The 20,364-nt window shown below is 37.0% G+C and overlaps 1 protein-coding gene across 1 annotated transcript in view; it reads right to left on the bottom strand.

The window, feature by feature from the left end:
• Positions 1-9,997: 9,997 nt before the first annotated feature.
• The window catches only part of Ubxn7 (UBX domain protein 7), a 62,565-nt gene continuing 52,198 nt past the window's right edge, over positions 9,998-20,364 (bottom strand). The window contains exons 9-11 of the mRNA XM_047564271.1: positions 18,587-18,980; positions 18,382-18,461; positions 9,998-15,097 (exon numbers count right to left, since the gene is read on the bottom strand). Of these exons, the coding sequence (XP_047420227.1) occupies positions 14,936-15,097; positions 18,382-18,461; positions 18,587-18,980 (636 nt within the window). The 3' untranslated portion in view covers positions 9,998-14,935. The remainder of the gene's footprint in view (positions 15,098-18,381; positions 18,462-18,586; positions 18,981-20,364) is intronic.

The following is a 20,364-nucleotide window of genomic DNA, read 5'->3' as shown; positions in this document are numbered from 1 at the left end:
CATTCTTCCCAAGTGCAACACTACTCCACACACCAGCTGCTGTGTTTTCTCCTCACATCTGGGCCCTGTGGAAGAGTGATGCTGAGAAGATGAGCACAGCCTTTGCCTTATTGCTGCCCTCAATTTGCCCTCAGCTTACAGGTGTGTTACATGGTACGTGGACGAGCCTTCTAACATTTTTGGTTCAAGGCACAGACCACTCTCCCTTCCTCTCCTACTGCAGTCACACCAAAGTGCTGGGAATTTTGTGCTGCTCTAAATGGGATCCACAACTTGCTTTTGACAAACTCCCATTTGAGAATCAGTTACAACATCCCTAAGACAGTCTCCCTTGATTTCTTCACTCAGAGTTAGCACTTCTTTCTCTATGTTCCCATTGCATTCTTGTGTGTGTATCAGTGTGTGCGCACGCGCACACAGGGACCAAAACTTGGATTATAGGTGTGAGCGCAGACCCAGTTTCTTGCCTTTTTTTTTTTTTTTTTTTAATTCTGGGAATTGAACACAGGGCACTTTACCACTGAGTTACATCCCTACCCCTTTTTACTTTTTGTTTTGAGACAGGGACTTGCAGAGGTACTGAGGGTCTCTCTAAGCTGTTGAGGCTGGCCTTTAACTTGGGATCCTCCCGTCTCAACTTCCCAAGATGCAGAGATTACAGTTGTGTGCCTACACACTTGTTTGCTCATTCTTATTAGTTATCTTTTTTTTTTTTTTTTTTTTTTTTTTTTTAGTTATCTTATTACTTTGTACAAGTATATTGTAATTCCAGACATAAGATTTTCTCACTTGGATATATAGTAAATGTTGTCTGTGCTTTGACTTTTCACTCTCCTAATGATGTCTTTTGATGAAGAGAAGCTGTTAGTGCTTTCCACTTATCTATCTTTTCTTTTATGGTCAACACTTTTTGTGTTATGTTTAAGAAATCTTTGTCTGCTTCTCACTGCATTTTTATTTACCAATGTTGTTTACATGACTTTTTTCTCACATATCTAAGATTCTCATTGACGGCAGAGGATATGTTATCTGCTCTATATTCCCTGAACCTAGAATAGTGCTTGGAACATGGTTGGAATTCAAGAATCATTCAATTAAAGTATTATTCATGTACTGGATAAAGAACTCACATAATCGTTGCACAGAGATTTTACTTCTAATGCTAAAAACCAACAGAAATTACTGAGAAAAACTTAAGCCCATATATATGAGAAGAGAAGGGATAATTATGTTTTTAAAAGCTTTTGTTTACTATATATGGATCACAGAACAATATTATCTACATTTAGTATATCTATGCCTAGATATTCGAGGCATTTAGAATACTACCAAAAGAAATTTTATTGTACACTGTTTAATTTTTAAAAACTGTACATGAGCTGCTTTTTATGCATGATTTTGAAATAATTTAGTACATTAACCTTAAGATACAACTATATTCTAGTACCATTATTTTAACTTTAAAGAAATAGATCCTTACAAGACCAAATAAACCCACAGGCCATTAAGATTGTTTTTTTTTCCTTTCTTTTTCTCTTTTCTTCTCTCTCTTTCCCCTTCCCCTCCCTCCCTCCCTCCCTCCCTTCCTTCCTCCTTCCTTCCTTCCTTCCTTCCTTCCTTCCTTCCTTCCTTCCTTCCTTCCTTCCTTCCTTCCTTCCTTCCTTCCTTCCTTCCTTCCTTCCTTCCTTCCTTCCTTCCTTCCTTCCTTCCTTCCTTCCTTCCTTCCTTCCTTCCTTCCTTCCTTCCTTCCTTCCTTCCTATAAATTTGTACCATGATGTTTCAATGAGTAAGGCAAATGTCATGAATGTGAACACTGAAGTTTTCAATATATCACATCGAGTACCCAGGGGAGGTGAATTAGAAGAGGTAGTCATTCTAGTTAAATGGTCAGGTGACATCATGACAAACTGGTTTACAGCATCAAAACTGTCCATTTGAGTTTCTTTTCTCGACAATCAGAGGTTCCATGTTGTCTTCAGTTTCTTCATTATGTTTTGTGTAAGAACCTCACAGAATGGGTACTTTATGGACTTTCAGCAATGGCAGTACACAGCTTTATCTCCCAGCTCCTCCATGTCAAAAGCCTGCACTATCTTAGGGTCATCTTTCTGGAAATGAAGTTTTATCATTGCTTTTTTTGTGACAATCTTTAACATAGAATCTTTCATAAGCTGGGTAACCAGTTACCCAACTGATGTAGTCCATGGTGCCATCACTCGCAAGGCCTATGCCTTTGTGAGTCAAGGCACAGGAAGCATCCTAAGGACACAACGGGGTTTACTCATGAGCTGCTCCCTATGTGGGAATTTATTGTATTTATTTATGTATATATGTATGTATGTATGTACGTATGTATATACCAGGGATTGAATCCAGGAGTGCTTAACCCCTGAGCCACATTCCCAATCCATTTTTTTTTTTTTTAATTTTGAATCAGGGTCTTGATAAATTGCTGAGGCTGGCTTTGAACTTGTAATCTTCTCTGCCTTAGTCTTCCAAGCTCCTGGGATTATCGGCATGTGCCACTGCACCCAGCTCTATGAAAGAATTTTTATGTACATATGTACCTCAAGTTAAATTTGGTAAACAGCTATTGAAAAGTTCATTAAATCGGATCCAAGCTGGATGTGCTGGTGTGGAGCTACTTGGAAGGCTGAGGCATGAAGACTGCCAGAACCCAGGAGTTTGAGACCAACCTGGGCAATATAGCAAGACCTTGACTCAAACATAAAATAAATAAATTAAAATAAAATAAAATAAAAAATAGCCTGTTATGGTTTGAATATGAGGTGTCTCCCAAAAGTTCTCATGTCAATACAGGAATATTCAGATGTTAGATTATGAGACCTGTAACTTAATCAGTTCATCCTAGTTTGAATGGACTAATGTGGTAACCATAAGCAGGTGGGGTGTGGCTGTAGGAGGTGAGTCACTGGGTGCTGCCCTGGAAAAGTTCCCCTTCCCTGTGGCCCCTTCCCCTTGTTTGTTCTCTCTGCTTTCTCACTGCCATGATCTGAGCAGTGCTCCTCCGCCTCAACCCAGGCTCAGAGCAATGGAGCCAGTTAACCATGGACTGATCCTATGAAACTGTGAGCCATAATAAACCTTTCCTCCTCTTAAGTTTGTTCTTGTCAAATATTCTGGTCACAGTGACGAAAAGCTAACACAAGGCTAGTTTTCATTTTCATTATAAAGGGTAATCATTTAGAGATTAAATGAATTCTCTTTTTTCTTTTTTGTATCAGGGATTGAACCCAGAAGCTCTTAACCACTAGCCAAATCCCCAGCCCTTTTAAATATTTTATTTAGAGATAGGATCTCTCTGAGTTGCTTAGGGCCTTGCTAAGTTGCTGAGTCTGACTTTGAACTTGAGATCTTCCTGTCTCAGCCTCCCAAGCCACTGGGATTACAGGCATGTGCCACTGCCCTCAGAATTAAATGAATTCTTTTATCTTCTCAAATAATTGAATTTTGATTGAGGATTCACAAAACTTTATAAGAAACTTATTCACCTTATAAAACACACCGACTATTTCTCTGGACTCTTACAATAGTCCTAAAGCAAGTTAAAGAAATTTTATATTAGCATCATGATGTAGATAAAAAGGCCAGAGGAATTTGACCTGCTCAAAGTAACAGTGAGAGAAGTGAGTTTTAAAGAAAATCCTAAATGAGGTCCTGTCTCTAAATAAAACACAATAAAGGGTTGGAATGTGGCTCAGTGGTTAAGTACTCCTGGGTTCAATATCTGTTATATAAAAAAACAACAAAAAACTATTATCTGTGTGAACTTGATCATAATAATAATCCGAGCTTCAGTATCTTATTTACAAAATATTGCCTTCCTTAAAAGTTTGAGAATTAAATACAATCTAAAATTCCTAGGGTGAGTTAATTCTGTCCTTCTATTTTTTGATCTCAAATCATCAAAATGAATTTCATATGCAGTGTCTGTTAGAACATCTCATATTTAGGCAATTGGAATAAGCAAATAACCAATTGCCAGGTATCACACAGATTTTTAGACAATAAATATCTCTGTTCCCAACCCATGGTTTTTTTGAGAGCTGACATCCTTTTTTTTTTTTTTTTTTTTTTTTTTTCTTGTGGTGCTGGAGTTGAACCCAGGGCCTTATGCATGTGAGGCAAGTACTCTGCCAACTGAGCTACATCCCTAGCCCGAGAGCTGACATTCTTATATGGATATTAGTAATGTGGTGCTCATGAAACATGGGTCAGTGTTAGAATTTGGCTTTAACTCCTTAGTGCCCAACTTTGTTGGTGGTGGGGAGTTCTGGTGATGGCAGTCTTTGCTCTTTAGGATCACTTTGTAACAATTCAATGATCAATCTGATGAACAAAACACTTTGAACCCAAGGTCATGTAACAAATCAAGACACACCCCCAGCCCTTTTTATATTTTGAAGCAGGGTTTCACTAAGTTGCTTAGGATCTAAGTTGATGAGGCTAGCTTTTTGTACTTGTGATCTTCCTGTCTCAGCTTCCCAAACTGTTGGGATTACCAGCGTGAGCTACCGTGCCTGAAGACACTTCTTTTAGAAACTGTATGCTTGTGATAAATAGGCTTAGTTCATTTCCACCACTAGTACAATTTCCTCTCTTCCCTTAGGTAAGGCTTTTATAGTAACAGAGGCCTGGTCACTGCCATGAAAGAATGAAAGCATTACCTGCTCACAAATGGCATTCTCTTAGATTTTGGTTGGATTGGAGACTAATCATTATTCTGTTGGCAATATTTGTAGGAAAGAGCAGCTGGGAGTCTGAGTCAAATTACAAACAGGGCCAGGGGTAGAAAACTTAAGTAGTGATATAAAAAGCTTCCCACGGCTGAAAAGCTTGGGAAAGCAGCATAAACAGATATTCCGTTCTGGGGGATATTATGGGGTTTGGAAGTACAATTTGAGTAAGGAATAGAGGAAGCTGAGAAAATGGAATTCATGCAGAAGGAAAAGGGAAAAGATGACATAGCTAAACAATCAGACCAGCTGTTTTCCAATCCTCTCCAGATAAGAGTAACTGACTAATCTTTCATGTGGGTGGGCTCAAACTTAACTGACAATCAGAAAGCACATTTCCTTAATTGGAGAGAAGGAAAAAAAGGAAGCAAAAAGATGTTGAAAGAGCTGTCATTTATACTGGTCTATTTAAGAGGAAGTTTTACTGTTTTTTTCTTTCTTCACTAGCATAAAAATACTACAAACCTCAACCCACTCAAATTAGGTTTCCAGTTTTAACACTGCACTGAAACTGTTCTTGGTCTTCCGTGACTTTGTTTATCTAGTGAACACTTCACTGTCCTTTTTACTAGACCCCTAGACAGCATCCTGACATTCTCTCTTGGCTCCATCACCCCACTTGGATGTCTCTTCTCACTGGCTACACCTCCCAGAGGGTCTCTATTTGCGGGTGTTCCCCAGGGCTGGGTTCTGGACCCTCTTCTTTAATTTCTCCCTCGGTGACCTCATAGTATTAAACTCCATCAATCCTGCTGATGACTTCTCAGATTTCTAACTGTAGTCACTCTCCTTTAAGTTTTTAGAATCACATGTCCAACTTCCTATATAGCTCCATTTGCCATCAGTTAACACATTTCTTCCTAAACTTGTTTGACCTACCCATTGTCTACACAATAACAATACTATGTACCTGCTAGAAACTGTCATTCTTGACTTCTTTTTCCTTCATTCCCTCATTCAATCCATCAGCAAACCCTTTAATTTCTACTTTCAAAATGTGTCTCTGAAATATAGTTTTCCAGTCCACTGCTGCTTCTCTACAACAGGAAACCTTTGCTTTCCATCTTCGTCACTGCAAGTCTCTCTACTCTTTTGCTTTCTTCCAATTCACTTTCCACACTTGCTCAATATACTCAAAACAATATCCAAGCTCCTAACCAGGGCTGAAGGCCCTGCAGGGTCTGGTTTTTACTCATCCTATGCCACACATGTGCCTTTGCTCACTACATGCCAATTAGCCTTCTCTCAACATCTCAAATACCCACCTCCCTGCTTCATGGCCTTTGCATTTATTCTTCCTATTCTTAGCATGGATCACTTTCTTTTCATCTTTCAGGTCTCAGTCTGAAAGTTAACTCCCCAACATCCAATTTAAGTAGAATTCTCTACCAGCTCCTGATCACTACAAAAATTGAACCCAGGGATGCTCTACCGCTGAGCTTCATCCCCATTCCTTTTTATTTTCTGAGACAGGGTTTTGTTAAGTTGCTGAGGCTGGTTTCAAACTTGCAATCCTCCTGCCTCAGCCTCCTGAGCAGCTGGGATTACAGGTGTGTACCACATCACCTGGCAGCAACCTCAATTTCTACCTATTACAGAAAATAATTTCTACTTCTTGGCTTTTCTTCTATTTGGTAATTATCTTTCTTTCACTTGTCCATAATTAGTTGCTACTGATGGTCTGAAAGATTAGTTGCTTGAATTGCTCAACTCTATCAAATATAGAATCATAGTTTGCTAACGATGCTAGCTAACCCCACTCAATGTATTCATCATTCAACCATTTAGAGTGCTTACCACAAATGTTCAACATATTACTAAGAGTAGATTTTTAAAAACTAGTAAATGTGACACTTTACAGTGGGACTATGATTTAACCTTTGTCAATAAATACTACGTGACTTAAAACATGAGAATACAAGGGAAAGCTTTTGAATTACATGAATGAAAGTAGTACTTAAGAGTCTTACAACACAAAAACCATACAAAAAAGCTAATACTGAAAAGCTTTTGTTTTTATTTCCAAGATCAAATATTACAACAGGACATTTACATGTATTTATAAAAAAATGCAGCAGTTGAATTTATAGATCAGAGGTTTCCTTGAGTTTGGTCCCTCTCTCAGCACAGTGAGCTGATGTCTTCAAAAGACTTATCGTCCCACTCCCCTCCCTCCCCCACCCAGATGTCCCACCCACCCTCCCCAATTCAAGTTGCAGTATTAATATAAAGCAACTGGGTACAACACAGCAAGAATATTCACAATTTGGTACAGCCAAAACCAGAGGATGTTTTCAACTGTGAGAAATTCTCACTCTAGAAAGTGTTTACCTATAGACTGTGTTCATCTATAGATAGATCACACCCAGTTATCTAAGATTTCCCTGGTTTTAGAGCAAGTGGAAGTTCCATTGAGTCTTATCTAGCAGTTACAGCTCTGTCTTACCTAATGGTATGTTTTTCTCCTTTAAGTTCAGATTTTTATCACCTCCATGTGTCTTCAAATTTAAGGTTTTCCCTAGCACCTTTATTATCACTTACGAGATATATAGGAGGATCTCTAGTATATCCTGAACAACAACAAAATTTAATGGATGGTCTAGTTACCCCTTACTCACTGGTCCCAAAACCTTTCACTTTTGGGAAGAGCTGCAGAAACAAATATCTCCTAGCACCATGGGATTAAAGGCCCAGAAAACTGAGAACTCTATGGGCATTTTAGGGAGCACTAGGCAGAAAACACTACAATAAGAGCACTGTCTCTGTCCATTACTGTCTTGGATTCAATAACGAGGTTATAAACAGATTAAATTTAGAGCCTGTCCTGCACTAAGAAATGAAATCTCTGTAAGACCACCACTTTATCCAGAATAAGCTCAGTACACAAACATCCCAGGGAATCTCTAAATACTGTTAGGAACTGCTTGAGCAAACACTTTTAAAGCACATACCCCAAGATGACTTCACTCAAGTCCCCAACCCACCCTCATCCCGATCCCCAAACAAATTTCATTCTTTGACTAACTTCTCTGAATAAGATGGGAAGGTTTGGAAAATGACATGAAAGATGTTTAAAAACACAATTAGTGAAGAAATGATAGAATTGGACATCTCAGGTGATTCTAAACACATTGTTCAAATTGAACTCATACAAAGCATGCACAGAGCCCACACTCTTGAGAAAAGTTTACAAGGAACAATAAATGAATACCTACTAGGAAAAGGACTGCCTTAAAGATTAAGGGGTGAGGGAAAGTACACCAGATGCTTAGAATTTATTAACTATCAAAAGAAAAACCATTCTGGGGGGGAGGAGATTCTTAGAAGAGTGAAAAATTGTGTCTAACCGATTCATATCAAAGCTTGGATGGAAGCCCCTCAAAGTCTGTTTCCTATTAGCATCCATTGGTACTCATTTCTCCACATCTAAGACTAGAGGATCACCTCACAGCTTTAGTGTTTCCCAGCAGGTATTTTAAAATAGTAGTTGCAAACTGGAGGGAAAGCAACAAGTCCCAAGTTCCCAAATGGGTAAGATAAACAACCTCTATTACAAATTTATACATTACACATTAACTGAAAAGTGGAGGTAACATACTTTCCTTCTAATTAGCAGGTAAAAGGAGATTTTCCTGGTGGCAATGGTCACTCTATGTGAGGATCAATAAACGGTGCAATAAAGTTACCAAAAAGTTATTAAGAGCATATGATTAGTGTCATAAATCAATTTTTGGAATTATGTCCTCTGATATATTCCATTAAGAACACCGCAGACGTTAGAAAAGCATATAATAAAATCATTTTGTTCAAAACAGCAAGGTATTCAACTGGTATAAACTTTTCAAAGTCAGTAACTGAAATGGATTCTGGTGAAATGCATGTCAAATACTAAGATTGTGGAAAAAGAAGACTAGTAGGGAATGGTCTCAAATCAAAAATCTCATATCAGTTAAGATTCCCTTAAGTTTATGAAAAAGGCAAATAAAAAAGATGTTAAGAAAGGGAGAATTAATTACAGGTCATATTTAATAATTTGTTTCAATTTTTTTAGTGAGTGAATGACTTGGTAGCCTAGATAATGACTTCTTTCCTAATGAAGATAAAATACTACTTATGTTCAGTCCAGCTTGTCCTGCTATTCTTTCAGTTTGAAAATCAAGTGACCTTATAAAGCATATAAAATCTTAGGATATTTTGGTTTCCACAGAGGAAATACCATTAAATAAACAAAAACTTGCTGTTTATTGCCATAATTAACTCTAGAAAGGTAAGTTCCCATATTTATAGATTAATATGTGATTATTCTTAGGCAAAAATACTGTAATTGGTTTTTTGTACGTGTGATTCTACAAATTTATCTGGTTATCTTTTTAAACTATCTCATTACAGAAATGCTAAATTATGGTTTAAGAATTCATATTGGATTACCCAACATTACTTTGGGATCACAGAGCAGAAAAAGACCATATAAAACATATGGCCAAACATCATCATGTTTATGAGAATGGCCAAGATTCTGAGCAATACAACAGCAACTGTATGTCAGAAGGTAGTGGTGTCATAGTCAGCCATTCTATTTGGAATAAGAGAATTCTCCTTAAGTAGAGATAAAATGACTATTTAAAAAATGTTTGCCTCAAATTCTTCCCTTGTATATTAATTTATAAAAAAATGAGAAACATTACATATTAAGACTCAGAAGTTAAATTTTTTAAACATAGCCAATTAATTAAAAATCATGACTAATTTTCAGAGAATGTCAAAATCAATAGAAAAGAGAAGCAAAAGAGAAAGATTGCAAAAGATTTTCCAATTAAAGTTTTCATCACATCCAATAATCATGAGTTCACTTCATAGGAAAAATTAACCAAGGAAACCATAATCTCTATTTAAAAAAAAAAGACAAACCTTGATTTTAAGCTGTTCAACAGGATTGACACAGGTAAGTCAAAATCAAGAAAATCATCCTTGAAATACCCAACCTCTATGTAATAGAGGAAACTAATATATTGGAGTGGTATTCTTCTGGTTACTATCAGTTCTAAAGAACATCCTTGCACTGTTCTAAAATGTGTGGTGTACTCTGCAATACTGTTTCATGACAAGACAATAACTGAAATGCTAATAAGCAAGGCAAACCAATGAAGTTGAATATTCATAATTCATAGCTATTTTTAAGTGGCCTGTCCATCAACACTTGTATTACTGGAAAACAGCAGAAGGTTGGTTCTTCTTTTACTCTTTTTTTTTTTTTGGGGGGGGGGGAGGGGATGTCTTCTTTTAGCTATACAACAAGACATTGCTTATTCATTAGCCTGTACTGCATAATTTACTACAGAGTAGTTAAATGAAAAAATTGGCCAAAAGTGGGGACAGGGAGAGACTGAAACAATAAAGACACACTCTACAGGATATGAACTATTTTTAAAAGTCAACTTAATGGGGTCCTGAAAGTTGTTTCCACCCAAACTTAAATCAGTTTCCTAACAATTGCTGAGTCAGTTAAGTCCTTTGTTTAAAGTACATAAAATAAAAATCAACTCCAGCACCAGTGATGTATTTGGTTCTCATTAATTACATTTTAGTTGTACTAAACATCAATTGGGCACACAGCATTACGTGTTAAAAATTAATGAATTGTTTAAAAGGTCATTACTAGATCTATATAACTATTACACTTTCCTTTGGGGGAATTTCAGTCATCACAGAATGGTTATATCAAGTTATTGGGCAAATGATACCTGGACACAGGAAAAAAAAAGCAAAGGAACAGATTAACAAGAACACTTTTAATAAGCCTAAGGATAATATATAACAAAAGGGAAAGACCAGATGCATAAAATTTTGGAGTGGGAAAGGACTTTAGAGGTAATGCAACTCAGTGGTCTACAGTATGTGGATGCCTAGAGTTTCTCCAAGGGCTTTCCAATTCCAGGTGCACATTACATTTTCTCTATGGAATTTATATTCACAGTTAATCCCACAATTCCATACCCATGCCAAAATTTAGAATTATAAGTACTTTTACTTGAAAAGATTGAGAATTATTAATCGAGTCAGATTTCCAATTATTTGGATGAGGAACCCAAGACTCAGAGGTAGAAAGAGACTTGCCAAGGTAAGTTAATTAGCATAGCTATTACCCAAGTGCACTTATAACTAAATATAGTGCCCTTTCTGCATAAATTACAAAATACACTATGTTTAATTTGTACCAGGGTTAAAACTTTATTTTTCAGTTGCTAGTAGCTTCCTCTTGTGTTTTTCTTAAGTGTCCAAGTAAGATCTAATAGTTAAGAATCTTTAGTGCTGGGGATCAAGAATCCTTTGATACTTGGGTATTGGTTATGTCTTACTGAACCTAAAATCCAGTAGTTACAAAAGGTGAAGCTAAAGAATATAGATGAAAAAAAATATTTGAGCTACAGTGTTTACCACCTTTGTCTTCTTTGTGAAGACTTATCTAACTAAAGCCTACACTATTCCTTCCTTTCTCTAAACGTCTATTGTAATTAAAGTTCAATCTGGGAAAGGCAAACATTTACATATTCTCCAATGATCTTATGTGTAGTGTGTCTCCTTAATTGGATAAACAGTCAAGAATCAGATCTTAGATTTCAAAATATTTCCAATTTTGAATAAGGACTCAAAAGATAACTGTTGCCTTATTGGGTCAAGGAAGTAGAATTTTATAGAACATCAAAAAACACACAGAAGGTTCAATAATTTAGCATGGATAGGTTATAGAAAAGATTAATTGTATCTTTTCTGAAAAATGGTTAAAGAAAGAAAATTCTTTTTTATCCTTTACATTTATTCTTGGCAAATAATGTTAGTTATTCTCCTTTCACATTTTCATCAGTGCATCATTCTTAAAAAGCAATTATTAATAATTAGTCTCTCAAAATTATGGCATAAGTAAGAATTTATAGGCACAATGCAAATTCCACAAGCTTTACCTCAACTACTCCCCCTAGCTATAAGGAAACAAAACCAACTGTAATTTGCAAAGCCAAACAATGAGAAGATAATCTTTTGGGCAGATTTCCTTTATGTGGGAGAACACAGCACCAGGGTAAAAGAGAATGGACTCTGAATTCCAATTTAGATTTGCCACTTACTAGTTGTGACATCCTGAACAAGTTCTATGAACTTTAATTTTCTTCCTTATTTGTTAAATTGGGAAATTATACATTTTGTAGGGTTTGTAGGAAGACTTAAGGAGAAAAAGCACATGAAGAACACAGCACACACTAGTTAAATTAGTTCCTTGTTCTTCCGGCATTTGGCACTATTCTTTCTCTGCTCTGGTTTCTTCCTAAATCATATCAATAAAGTGTTCCTCTCCCACTTTTTTCCTTGCTAGTTTTCATTCCATCTCCCTATACTTTTGTCACTCTCAAAGTCTATCTTGTTCTTGTCCTCCATACCTTTTTAAAACTCTTTTAAGTTGTTTCCAATACCTACAGGGGGAGTGACTATTTTTATCTAACCTTACTGACCTCATTAATCTATTCAATAAAACCTCTCCATCAAAAAGCAAAGGAACTTGCAGAGGAAATAAGGCAAACTGGAGCAAGCATACTCCCTAAATACATTAAGTTGAGCAAAGCAATACTTTGCATTTATGCTTCCCAAGTATAATCCATAACTTCTCCTCATGGGTCTCTCTATCCACCACAAGATAAGTATACTCCTGCTTCAAAATGAAACAAAATCCTCTACATTCTGTACTCTAAACATCTGACTGTATCCAGGATGGATGAATGTACCATGCCCTGTCTTGTACTTAAATCAAACATATGCTCAGTCATCTCATAGTAACTTAAGATGAAAAAGTCACTTTGGTTTTTAATACCTGGTTTGCCAGTGCTGAGCATATCAGAAGGAACCACATCCTCTCATTTATGAGCATGCTGCCTCAGGACTTCAAGATATGTTTTATAAAGAGAAGTTAGTAGGAAAGAGGATGAAACAGTTCCATAGGGAAAATTCTCAGAATTTTGACCAATTTGGGTTTTAGCTGTGACTTTGCTGGGAGTGAAGATAGCTGCTAGCAAAGCACAAAGCTGAGCACATCCTCACTTCTTACCCTGTGCCTCCATGAATTTTTAGATTTCTGACCTTGACTAACTACCAACAAGTTTTTTACCCTCTACTGTACCTTCAAGTATATAGCTCTATTCCTCAGATAGCAAGTCAGTTATCCAAGTTCAGAGATATAACTGAGGAATTAACATAAAAACCATGTTTCCTCAATAAACCAGAAGCTGCTAGTTAAGCCTCAAGAGCCTATGAAAAACACCAAAGTGGTATTATTCAGTCACCGATCTAAAGAGAGAACTTTGACTCAAGGTATAAATGAAATTTCAATTATATAAATATATTTATAAATATTTATACAATTATATACGTATACATAAGCACTTACACAGACTTAGAAAAAAATGTTAAGAACATTAATTCGAAAGGACTCACTGAAGAATAACAGAATTTTCCATGATTTCCTTGAGGAGATACATAACTCATTCTTTAGGAAGGGTCCCTCAAAATCCAACCATTAAAAACCATATTCTATAATTGTGTACTAGCAACACACAGTTTTTTTTTTTCTTTTTTTCTTTTTTCTTTAAATCCCCTAGTTGCCAAGAGAGTGATCTTAAAGTAGATGGGAACCTAAAAGGTCTCTGAGCAATAGCAATTTACCATATGTTCCTCAAGTAGAAGAATCAATCCAAACCCCCAACTGATAAAACAGGTCATTCTATATAAATGGTTTTATAACAAGTTCTGATTTTGCCACCAGATCACTACCATCCTGTCAGAGGACTCTGTTTAAAGCTCAAACGAAGAGTTGAGCACATAGTGAAACTGATAAGTAAACAGTATTATATAGATTCAAGATGGTTTTTTCTAAATAATACTGAAAGAAGTTTTCACCAACTACAATTTGAATGTGGCTTTTGTTGTCGGAAAACACCACAACATCTGAAGATCACTGGTAATCTCCATCATCCCTTACTAAAATGTAGTCTTTTCAAGAATTTAGTTTAAAGGTCTTCCTCTTAGAGACTTTGTTTTCATACCTTTTGAAAGAAAACAGTGTGAGGAATTAAAGGCCAGTCACCAGAGCCTTTTAGAGATTACTCCCACCAGGGGTAAAAAATGAATCATTATTTATAACCAAAGGAACATGGTTAGCAACTCTCAGCTGCATGTTTTTCTTTTACCCCTGGGACATACCCAAGTATGCCTTAAGCACATAGGACAATCCATAACCACAGTGGTTACAATTACAAGCCATTGTACTGCATGATTATTGAATAGCTGCCTTCCTAGATTGCTGTGGACCCAGACAATGGAGGAGCCAAAGGAACTAATATGCTGTACTGGCAAAAAGAGTAAGCACCTTCCTATCCCAGTCACTACAATATGCTCACTAAGTGTCCATACTAGGACGAGCAGGATCAATATAATAGAGTAGTAATGAAGAATGCTATCTCAGGATTGGACACCGAAAGCCATTCCATGCTACATACCCTACACCGAACGCTCATTCTGCCACTAACATGTACCATGGGAATAGCTCTTGCAGAATGGAAGATGGGAATTCTTTGGGAAAAAAATTTTTAAATATGATAAGCAATAATTATGGTGCTTTTTCCATGTAAACGAAAGCCTGGATATTTTGTTATTTGCTATTTCCTACATGAAGAACAACAACAGAAAAATTGGTTGAGAAGTTCTTCTTACTACAAATGGGGGCTTACAAAATAGGGAGGTTGTTCTTATTCTGAATCTAGCCATTCTTTGTCAAAGAAGTCTGAGAAGTAGTATCATTTGATCCCAAAAAAGTGCCGTGCAAGAGATCACTTACTGAAACACACATTTCCTGCTGCCAGTACTAGGAGAGATTTATCCATACACTTTCATTTGGTCACCAGAATAGTTAAGGAAGGAAGGACATGGAAAAAATAAGAGAATAGGAGAGGAAAGAGGGGGAGAAAAGGGAGAAAGAGACTGATTACAGGTGAGAACAAGAAATAAAAGAGAAGGCAGGTGACTTGCTTGCCAACTTGGCTCTATGGTCCTATGAGCCAAAACGCATACTTAGTGACATGGTATCTCACAGGAAAAGGGAAAAAAGGGGTAAGCTGAGAGAGGTCAGGCCATGGTGTTAATTTCTTTCCTGTACAAAGACAGTCTCTTGAGGACAAAGCCCTGCCTCTTGTAATGTAATATCATAGTCCAGATGAGACAGTTTCCTTCGAGGGAAGTTGGTGAGAAGTTCAAAACGTTCATTTGGATATCCTTTAGACTGGACGTGCTTCACCAAAGCCTATGAGAAACAGAGAAAGAAAAAGTTATGAGATGAAAATAAAAGGAAATATGGCACATGCCTGTAATCTCAGGGATCTGGGAGACTGAGGCAGGAGGATCACAAGTTCAAGGACGGCCTCAGCAACTTGGTGAGATGCTAGTATATGTATGATTACACGAATGGTACAACCATAGAAACGAAATGATGTATCCCACTGTGTACAATGAATCAAAATGCAATCTATACATACATGAATTAAATATAAAACACTGCCCTTTTTTTTCCTTTTGCAGTACTAAAGACTGAACCCAGGGTTCTCATGCATGCTAGACAAGTGCTCTACCACTGAATTACATCCCCCAAGCCAACAATATTTTCTATCATGTTAGATAAAATATAAAGTGTAGATTTTTCTTTCAGGTACTTCAAGTTTATCTTCAATTATAGGTGTGAGCCACAATGCCTGGTTTGAAGTTTATCCTTGCAGAAGGACCAATATAACCCTTTGCATCCAATAACTTAGGGATACTATGTGTCAGTGAAATACACAGTATTATTATCATCTCCCCAACAGACAAAACCAATCAGTTTACAAGATACTGTCCTCATTTTAAAACTTTTATCAGTTTTCTTGTCTTCCTTTTATTACATAGGCCAATTTTGCCACCTGTGTGTTGATTTCTTCTTGTCTTTTCAGAAACTGCAACACTACAGATTATCCCATTTAATAATTTCTTTAGTTTCTCCCTCTCTACAGATGCTTCCCATCAGACTTAAACATGCTCAGTCTCACCAATCACCTTTTTCCTTCTATTTACAGCCCACTCTTCCCTCCAGCTTTATAATCAAACTTCTCAAAAGAGTGATCTATATGGTAGTTTCTCCTGTACCCAGGGAATATGTTCCAAGACCCCCCAGTGGATATTTGAAACCACAGATTATGGACCCACATATATTATGTTTTTCCTTATACATATAAACCTAAGATATTAAAAACAATAATAACATAAAACAATATACTGTAATAAAGAGCATCATTCCTCTTAAGCTTTGGAACCATTATTAAGTTTAATAAGGGTCTCCAAATGATAAATGCAAAAATGTATCTACTGACATTGAAGTATAAATATTTTTACAAACATAATTAAATATTTATTTTTAAAGGGTTAAGACAGCACTGTTATACTGCAATAGTCGATGAGGTAATAGAGATGACTCGACTGGTGGGTATATATAGAATGGACATGCTGCACAAAGGGATGATTCGGATCTCAGGTGACTAAGTGAGATGGTCTAAGATTTTACTGTAAGGAGCTACTCAGAATGGTGTGCAACTTAAAATTTAGGAATTATTTCTGGAATTTTCTATTTAATATTTTTAGACTGCTTTTGATTGCAGGTACCTAAAATCTTAGTGGATAAAGGAGGAGGACCTACTGTAATTGTTGGTTCCCCTGTCTCACCTCTGTCCCCTTACAAGCACTAGACCAGGAGACGGTCTAGTTGTCAACACCAGAGGCCAGACCCTACCTGTACTCCAGTCACATGTAGTCTTCAAGAATCAGTCTAATTGAGAATTAGAGCCTTGGGGACAGGAATCCCCTGTTTCTCTTTTGCGAGCACAGCAATAAACCTTCCTTTTCCTTTTTCTCAAAACTGTCCTCATTATTGGACTGGCATTAAGGACAAGGACCTGCTTTGAGCAACAAATCTGGCATCCTAGATGGAACCCAAGAGCAGCCCCAACTCCCTGCTGCAGCTTTCTTGGGCAGGCCTGGCTCTCCAAGAAGCGCCATTTTCATACTGAGGATACAAACTTGTTGAGAGCTAACTGCAGGAGGGTGGCTCCATCATAGTCCACTTTGAGAAAAAGGAAACTAAACTCAGTGAAGTTGTGACACCCTTGGTCACCTGCATGATCCATGCCCTATTTATGCTTTGTCCAGTCAACTGCCATCTGCCACTGTGGAGCCCTAGATTGCTCTGCCCTCTTTTTTTTTTTTTTTTTTTTTTTTTTGGTGGTGGTGCTGGGGATTGAACCCAGGGTCCTGTGCATGCTAGGTAAGCACTCTACCTGTTGAGCTACATCCTCAGCCCTTCTGGACTGCTCTGAGGCTGAATACCTTCAACCATCCACATCCTACCTGACAGAGAACAAGGGACTTTGCATTATTTCCCCCAACCTCACCCTCTTTCAGCAGGAAGCAGCTTGGAGGTATTGTTGCCCATATTTCCACAGAAATAGAATGCAGAAGTTGAGAGTGGGGAAATAACAGTGGTCCACTTTATGCTTTGAATATAGCCCTTGCTGCTCCTCCCACTGCAACTTATTTTTAAAATGGACTCATTTCTTTCTCTTACTCTCCTGCTTCTCCTTCCTAATCTTTCTCCCTCCTTCATCTCAGGGGAAACAGGATTACCTTTCTTCCCCATCCAAGACAGAGTTATCTGTCCTGGAACACTTACCCACCTTAGGAATAGTAATGAAGTCATCTAGACTATGGGGATGGCACTAGAAGATCTCAGAAATCATTATCTCCCAAATTAACAAGTGAATTACAACTCCAATAGAGAACATGTGGAATGTACCCTTCACCTCTTTAAAAGCCCCTTGTTCCTGCTGATGGGCAGAATCACAGCCTCTGGGACAGGAGTCCCCTGTGTCTCTCTAATAAACCTTCCTTTTCTTTTTTCTCAAAATAAATAATAGATAAAAATAAATCATCCTAGTTATCACAATTCATAGAGAATGGTTAGATACTTACACCTGACTCAGTGGGGGTTCATTCATAAGCTAAGCTAAATCAGACTCATTCTCTTTTCTAGCAATTAAAAAATAAAGAGAAAAGGCCCATCTACTGTGGAATTAGATGAAAATCTAATTCCATAACCATGATGGGCTACATCATGTGCAAGCTGAGGAGTAAACAAAAGCTAGTGGTATTCAGGGAGGAAAATGGTATGAAACAGAAAAACCACCAGGATAAAACCTGCTAGACCCCTGTAGTAACAGCTACTAGAAAACCCAGGGATCCCAAGTCTTCAAATAAACCCACTCCTCCTTTTCCAGAACTAATTATATTCCACATAACCATGGAATAGAAACAGGTTGAATGGAACATAACCTATGTTACTTGCCTAAGACATCTAGGAAGGAAATTAATTAGAATTAAGATTCACCACAGTTAAGTTTCCAGTTACCTAACACCTATTTCAAAAAATCAAGCAACACTCACTGGACGTACTTCAATTTATTAGTTTCTCTGATCCAACCAAAATGCTTCCCACTTAGATATACTTACTAGCAGTTTAGCTTGCTCTGGAAGAGTGATCTGTTCCCTTTTTCCATCTGGGTACCGCAACATCAGTTGTGCTTTTGGTCCTAAGGTAAGTTAAAAAGAAAGAAAAAGACAATAATATGAGTTTAGCATAGGAGATTAATTTAAATAAACAAAGTAAGTCATTCAGTAATATTTAAGTTTTAAATAAGTCTGAAATCTAACCCACCATTTACGTCTATCCCCTCCACTATTCCATCTGACTTTTCAGGTGACATCTCCAAAATCTCTGGATCCACAGCTGGCAATCCCTGGTGATTTGTGGTTGTTCCAGGCTCAGTTCTAGCAGGGGGCTCAGTCAGTGGTCTTCTATTCTCCTCTTTTCTATGCCCCAAATCCTTGTGAGGAGACTTTCTTGATTTGGCAAGATTCTCTATCTCCTCTTCTTCGTCAGAGCCACAAATGGATATGAACTCCTCACTGCCAGAAAAAAGTTCAGATTCAGATTCTTCATCTGAACGGCTATCCTGTTTTGTCTGTGTTGAATCGAAATGTGTTTCTTGCAAGGAGGCTCTGATGGCAGCTTCTAGCTGGCTGTCTTCACTTGCATCTATAAGGCTCTCCTGTGAGATGCAGTCATAAAACACAAGTAGAAAAAAAAAAAAAAAACAGTTAAACCAAAAATAGTCAGGCCAAACAGAGTATAAGAACGATAACACTCAACTCGCCATCATTATTTTCTGCTGACTGCAGCTCTTCCGCTAACTTTTAAGCTATTTGAGGGCAAGAACCGTGTCTTATGAAGTCAAATTGGAATGGACATTTAAAAAATAAAAATAACACATATTTTTGGCATCAAAATAAACAAAACAAAGAAAACAGTTTATTCCTTGCTTAGAAAACAACAAGAACTAAAGTTTTAAATATAAAGCCCAAACACCATGTTTTTGCCCCCTTGGGGGACCCGGTTTGGGGGGTTGAACCCAGGAACACCGTACTTCTGAGCTATACCCTCAGTCCTTTTTATGTTTTATTTTTAGACAGGGTCTCATTAAGTTGCCCAGCTTGCCTCATCAACCTCCCATTGCTGGGATTCCAGGCAGGTGCCACCACGAATGCCAAAACACTATTCTTTAAAATGACTAAACAATAGAAAAAGACGTCTTTCTTGCTCGCCAGTATACTCTTCAACTAGCACTAATTTCTAACATTCAAAACAAAATACCATACAAAAGTAGAGGAAAATGATAACAAAATTCTCCCAAGATTAATTATAATAGAAGTATTCATTATGATAAGGAGAAATGCAAATTTTTAGTTTTTCCCCTTGGTAAAGTTTTCATGTCAGTTTTCACTGAACAATGTGTTACAAAATATGGATTACTAGAGGAAAACTTATTTAGATTTGGACTCAAGCACACTATAGAGAAAAAACTTGTAAGATCAAGTTGAACACTAGATATCCCATGTTTGAGAAATTACTGTTAATTTTAGGAAAGCTAAATGGTATTATAATGGTTTAAATGGTTCTTTAAAAACAATAAAAGCCTTTATCAAGATACATGCCAAAGTACTAATGAACAAAACAGTAAATTCTGAGATTTGCTTCAAAATAACGCAGATATGGTGGAATCAGATTACTGAAATTAACTAATGAATACCTACTGCATCATAAATCCCTTCTATTTCTGAATATGCTTAAATTTCTCCACAATATAAAGGTAAAAAATGTGTTGCTGACAAAAATAAAATGAACCTCATTTTGATTTCTACTATCAATCACATGACAAAAAATTAAAGAAAAATCTAAAAATAAACACGTTCAGTTTATCACCCCCAAAAAGCAGGAAGATGTACCCACGTGACATTCAATGGCTTAGGTGGATTGCAGATTTATAATAATGACATTGTACAGCATACAACAGACACTACTAGGTTCCCATTCAATGTTCACCCTCCTCTGATTTCTTTCTTAGAATTCTAATTATGTTTATAAAAGAAAACATG

Source organism: Sciurus carolinensis, chromosome 9 (genome assembly GCF_902686445.1).
Source record: "Sciurus carolinensis chromosome 9, mSciCar1.2, whole genome shotgun sequence".
NCBI lineage: Eukaryota > Metazoa > Chordata > Mammalia > Rodentia > Sciuridae > Sciurus > Sciurus carolinensis.
This window is presented reverse-complemented; position numbering and strand designations above follow the sequence as displayed.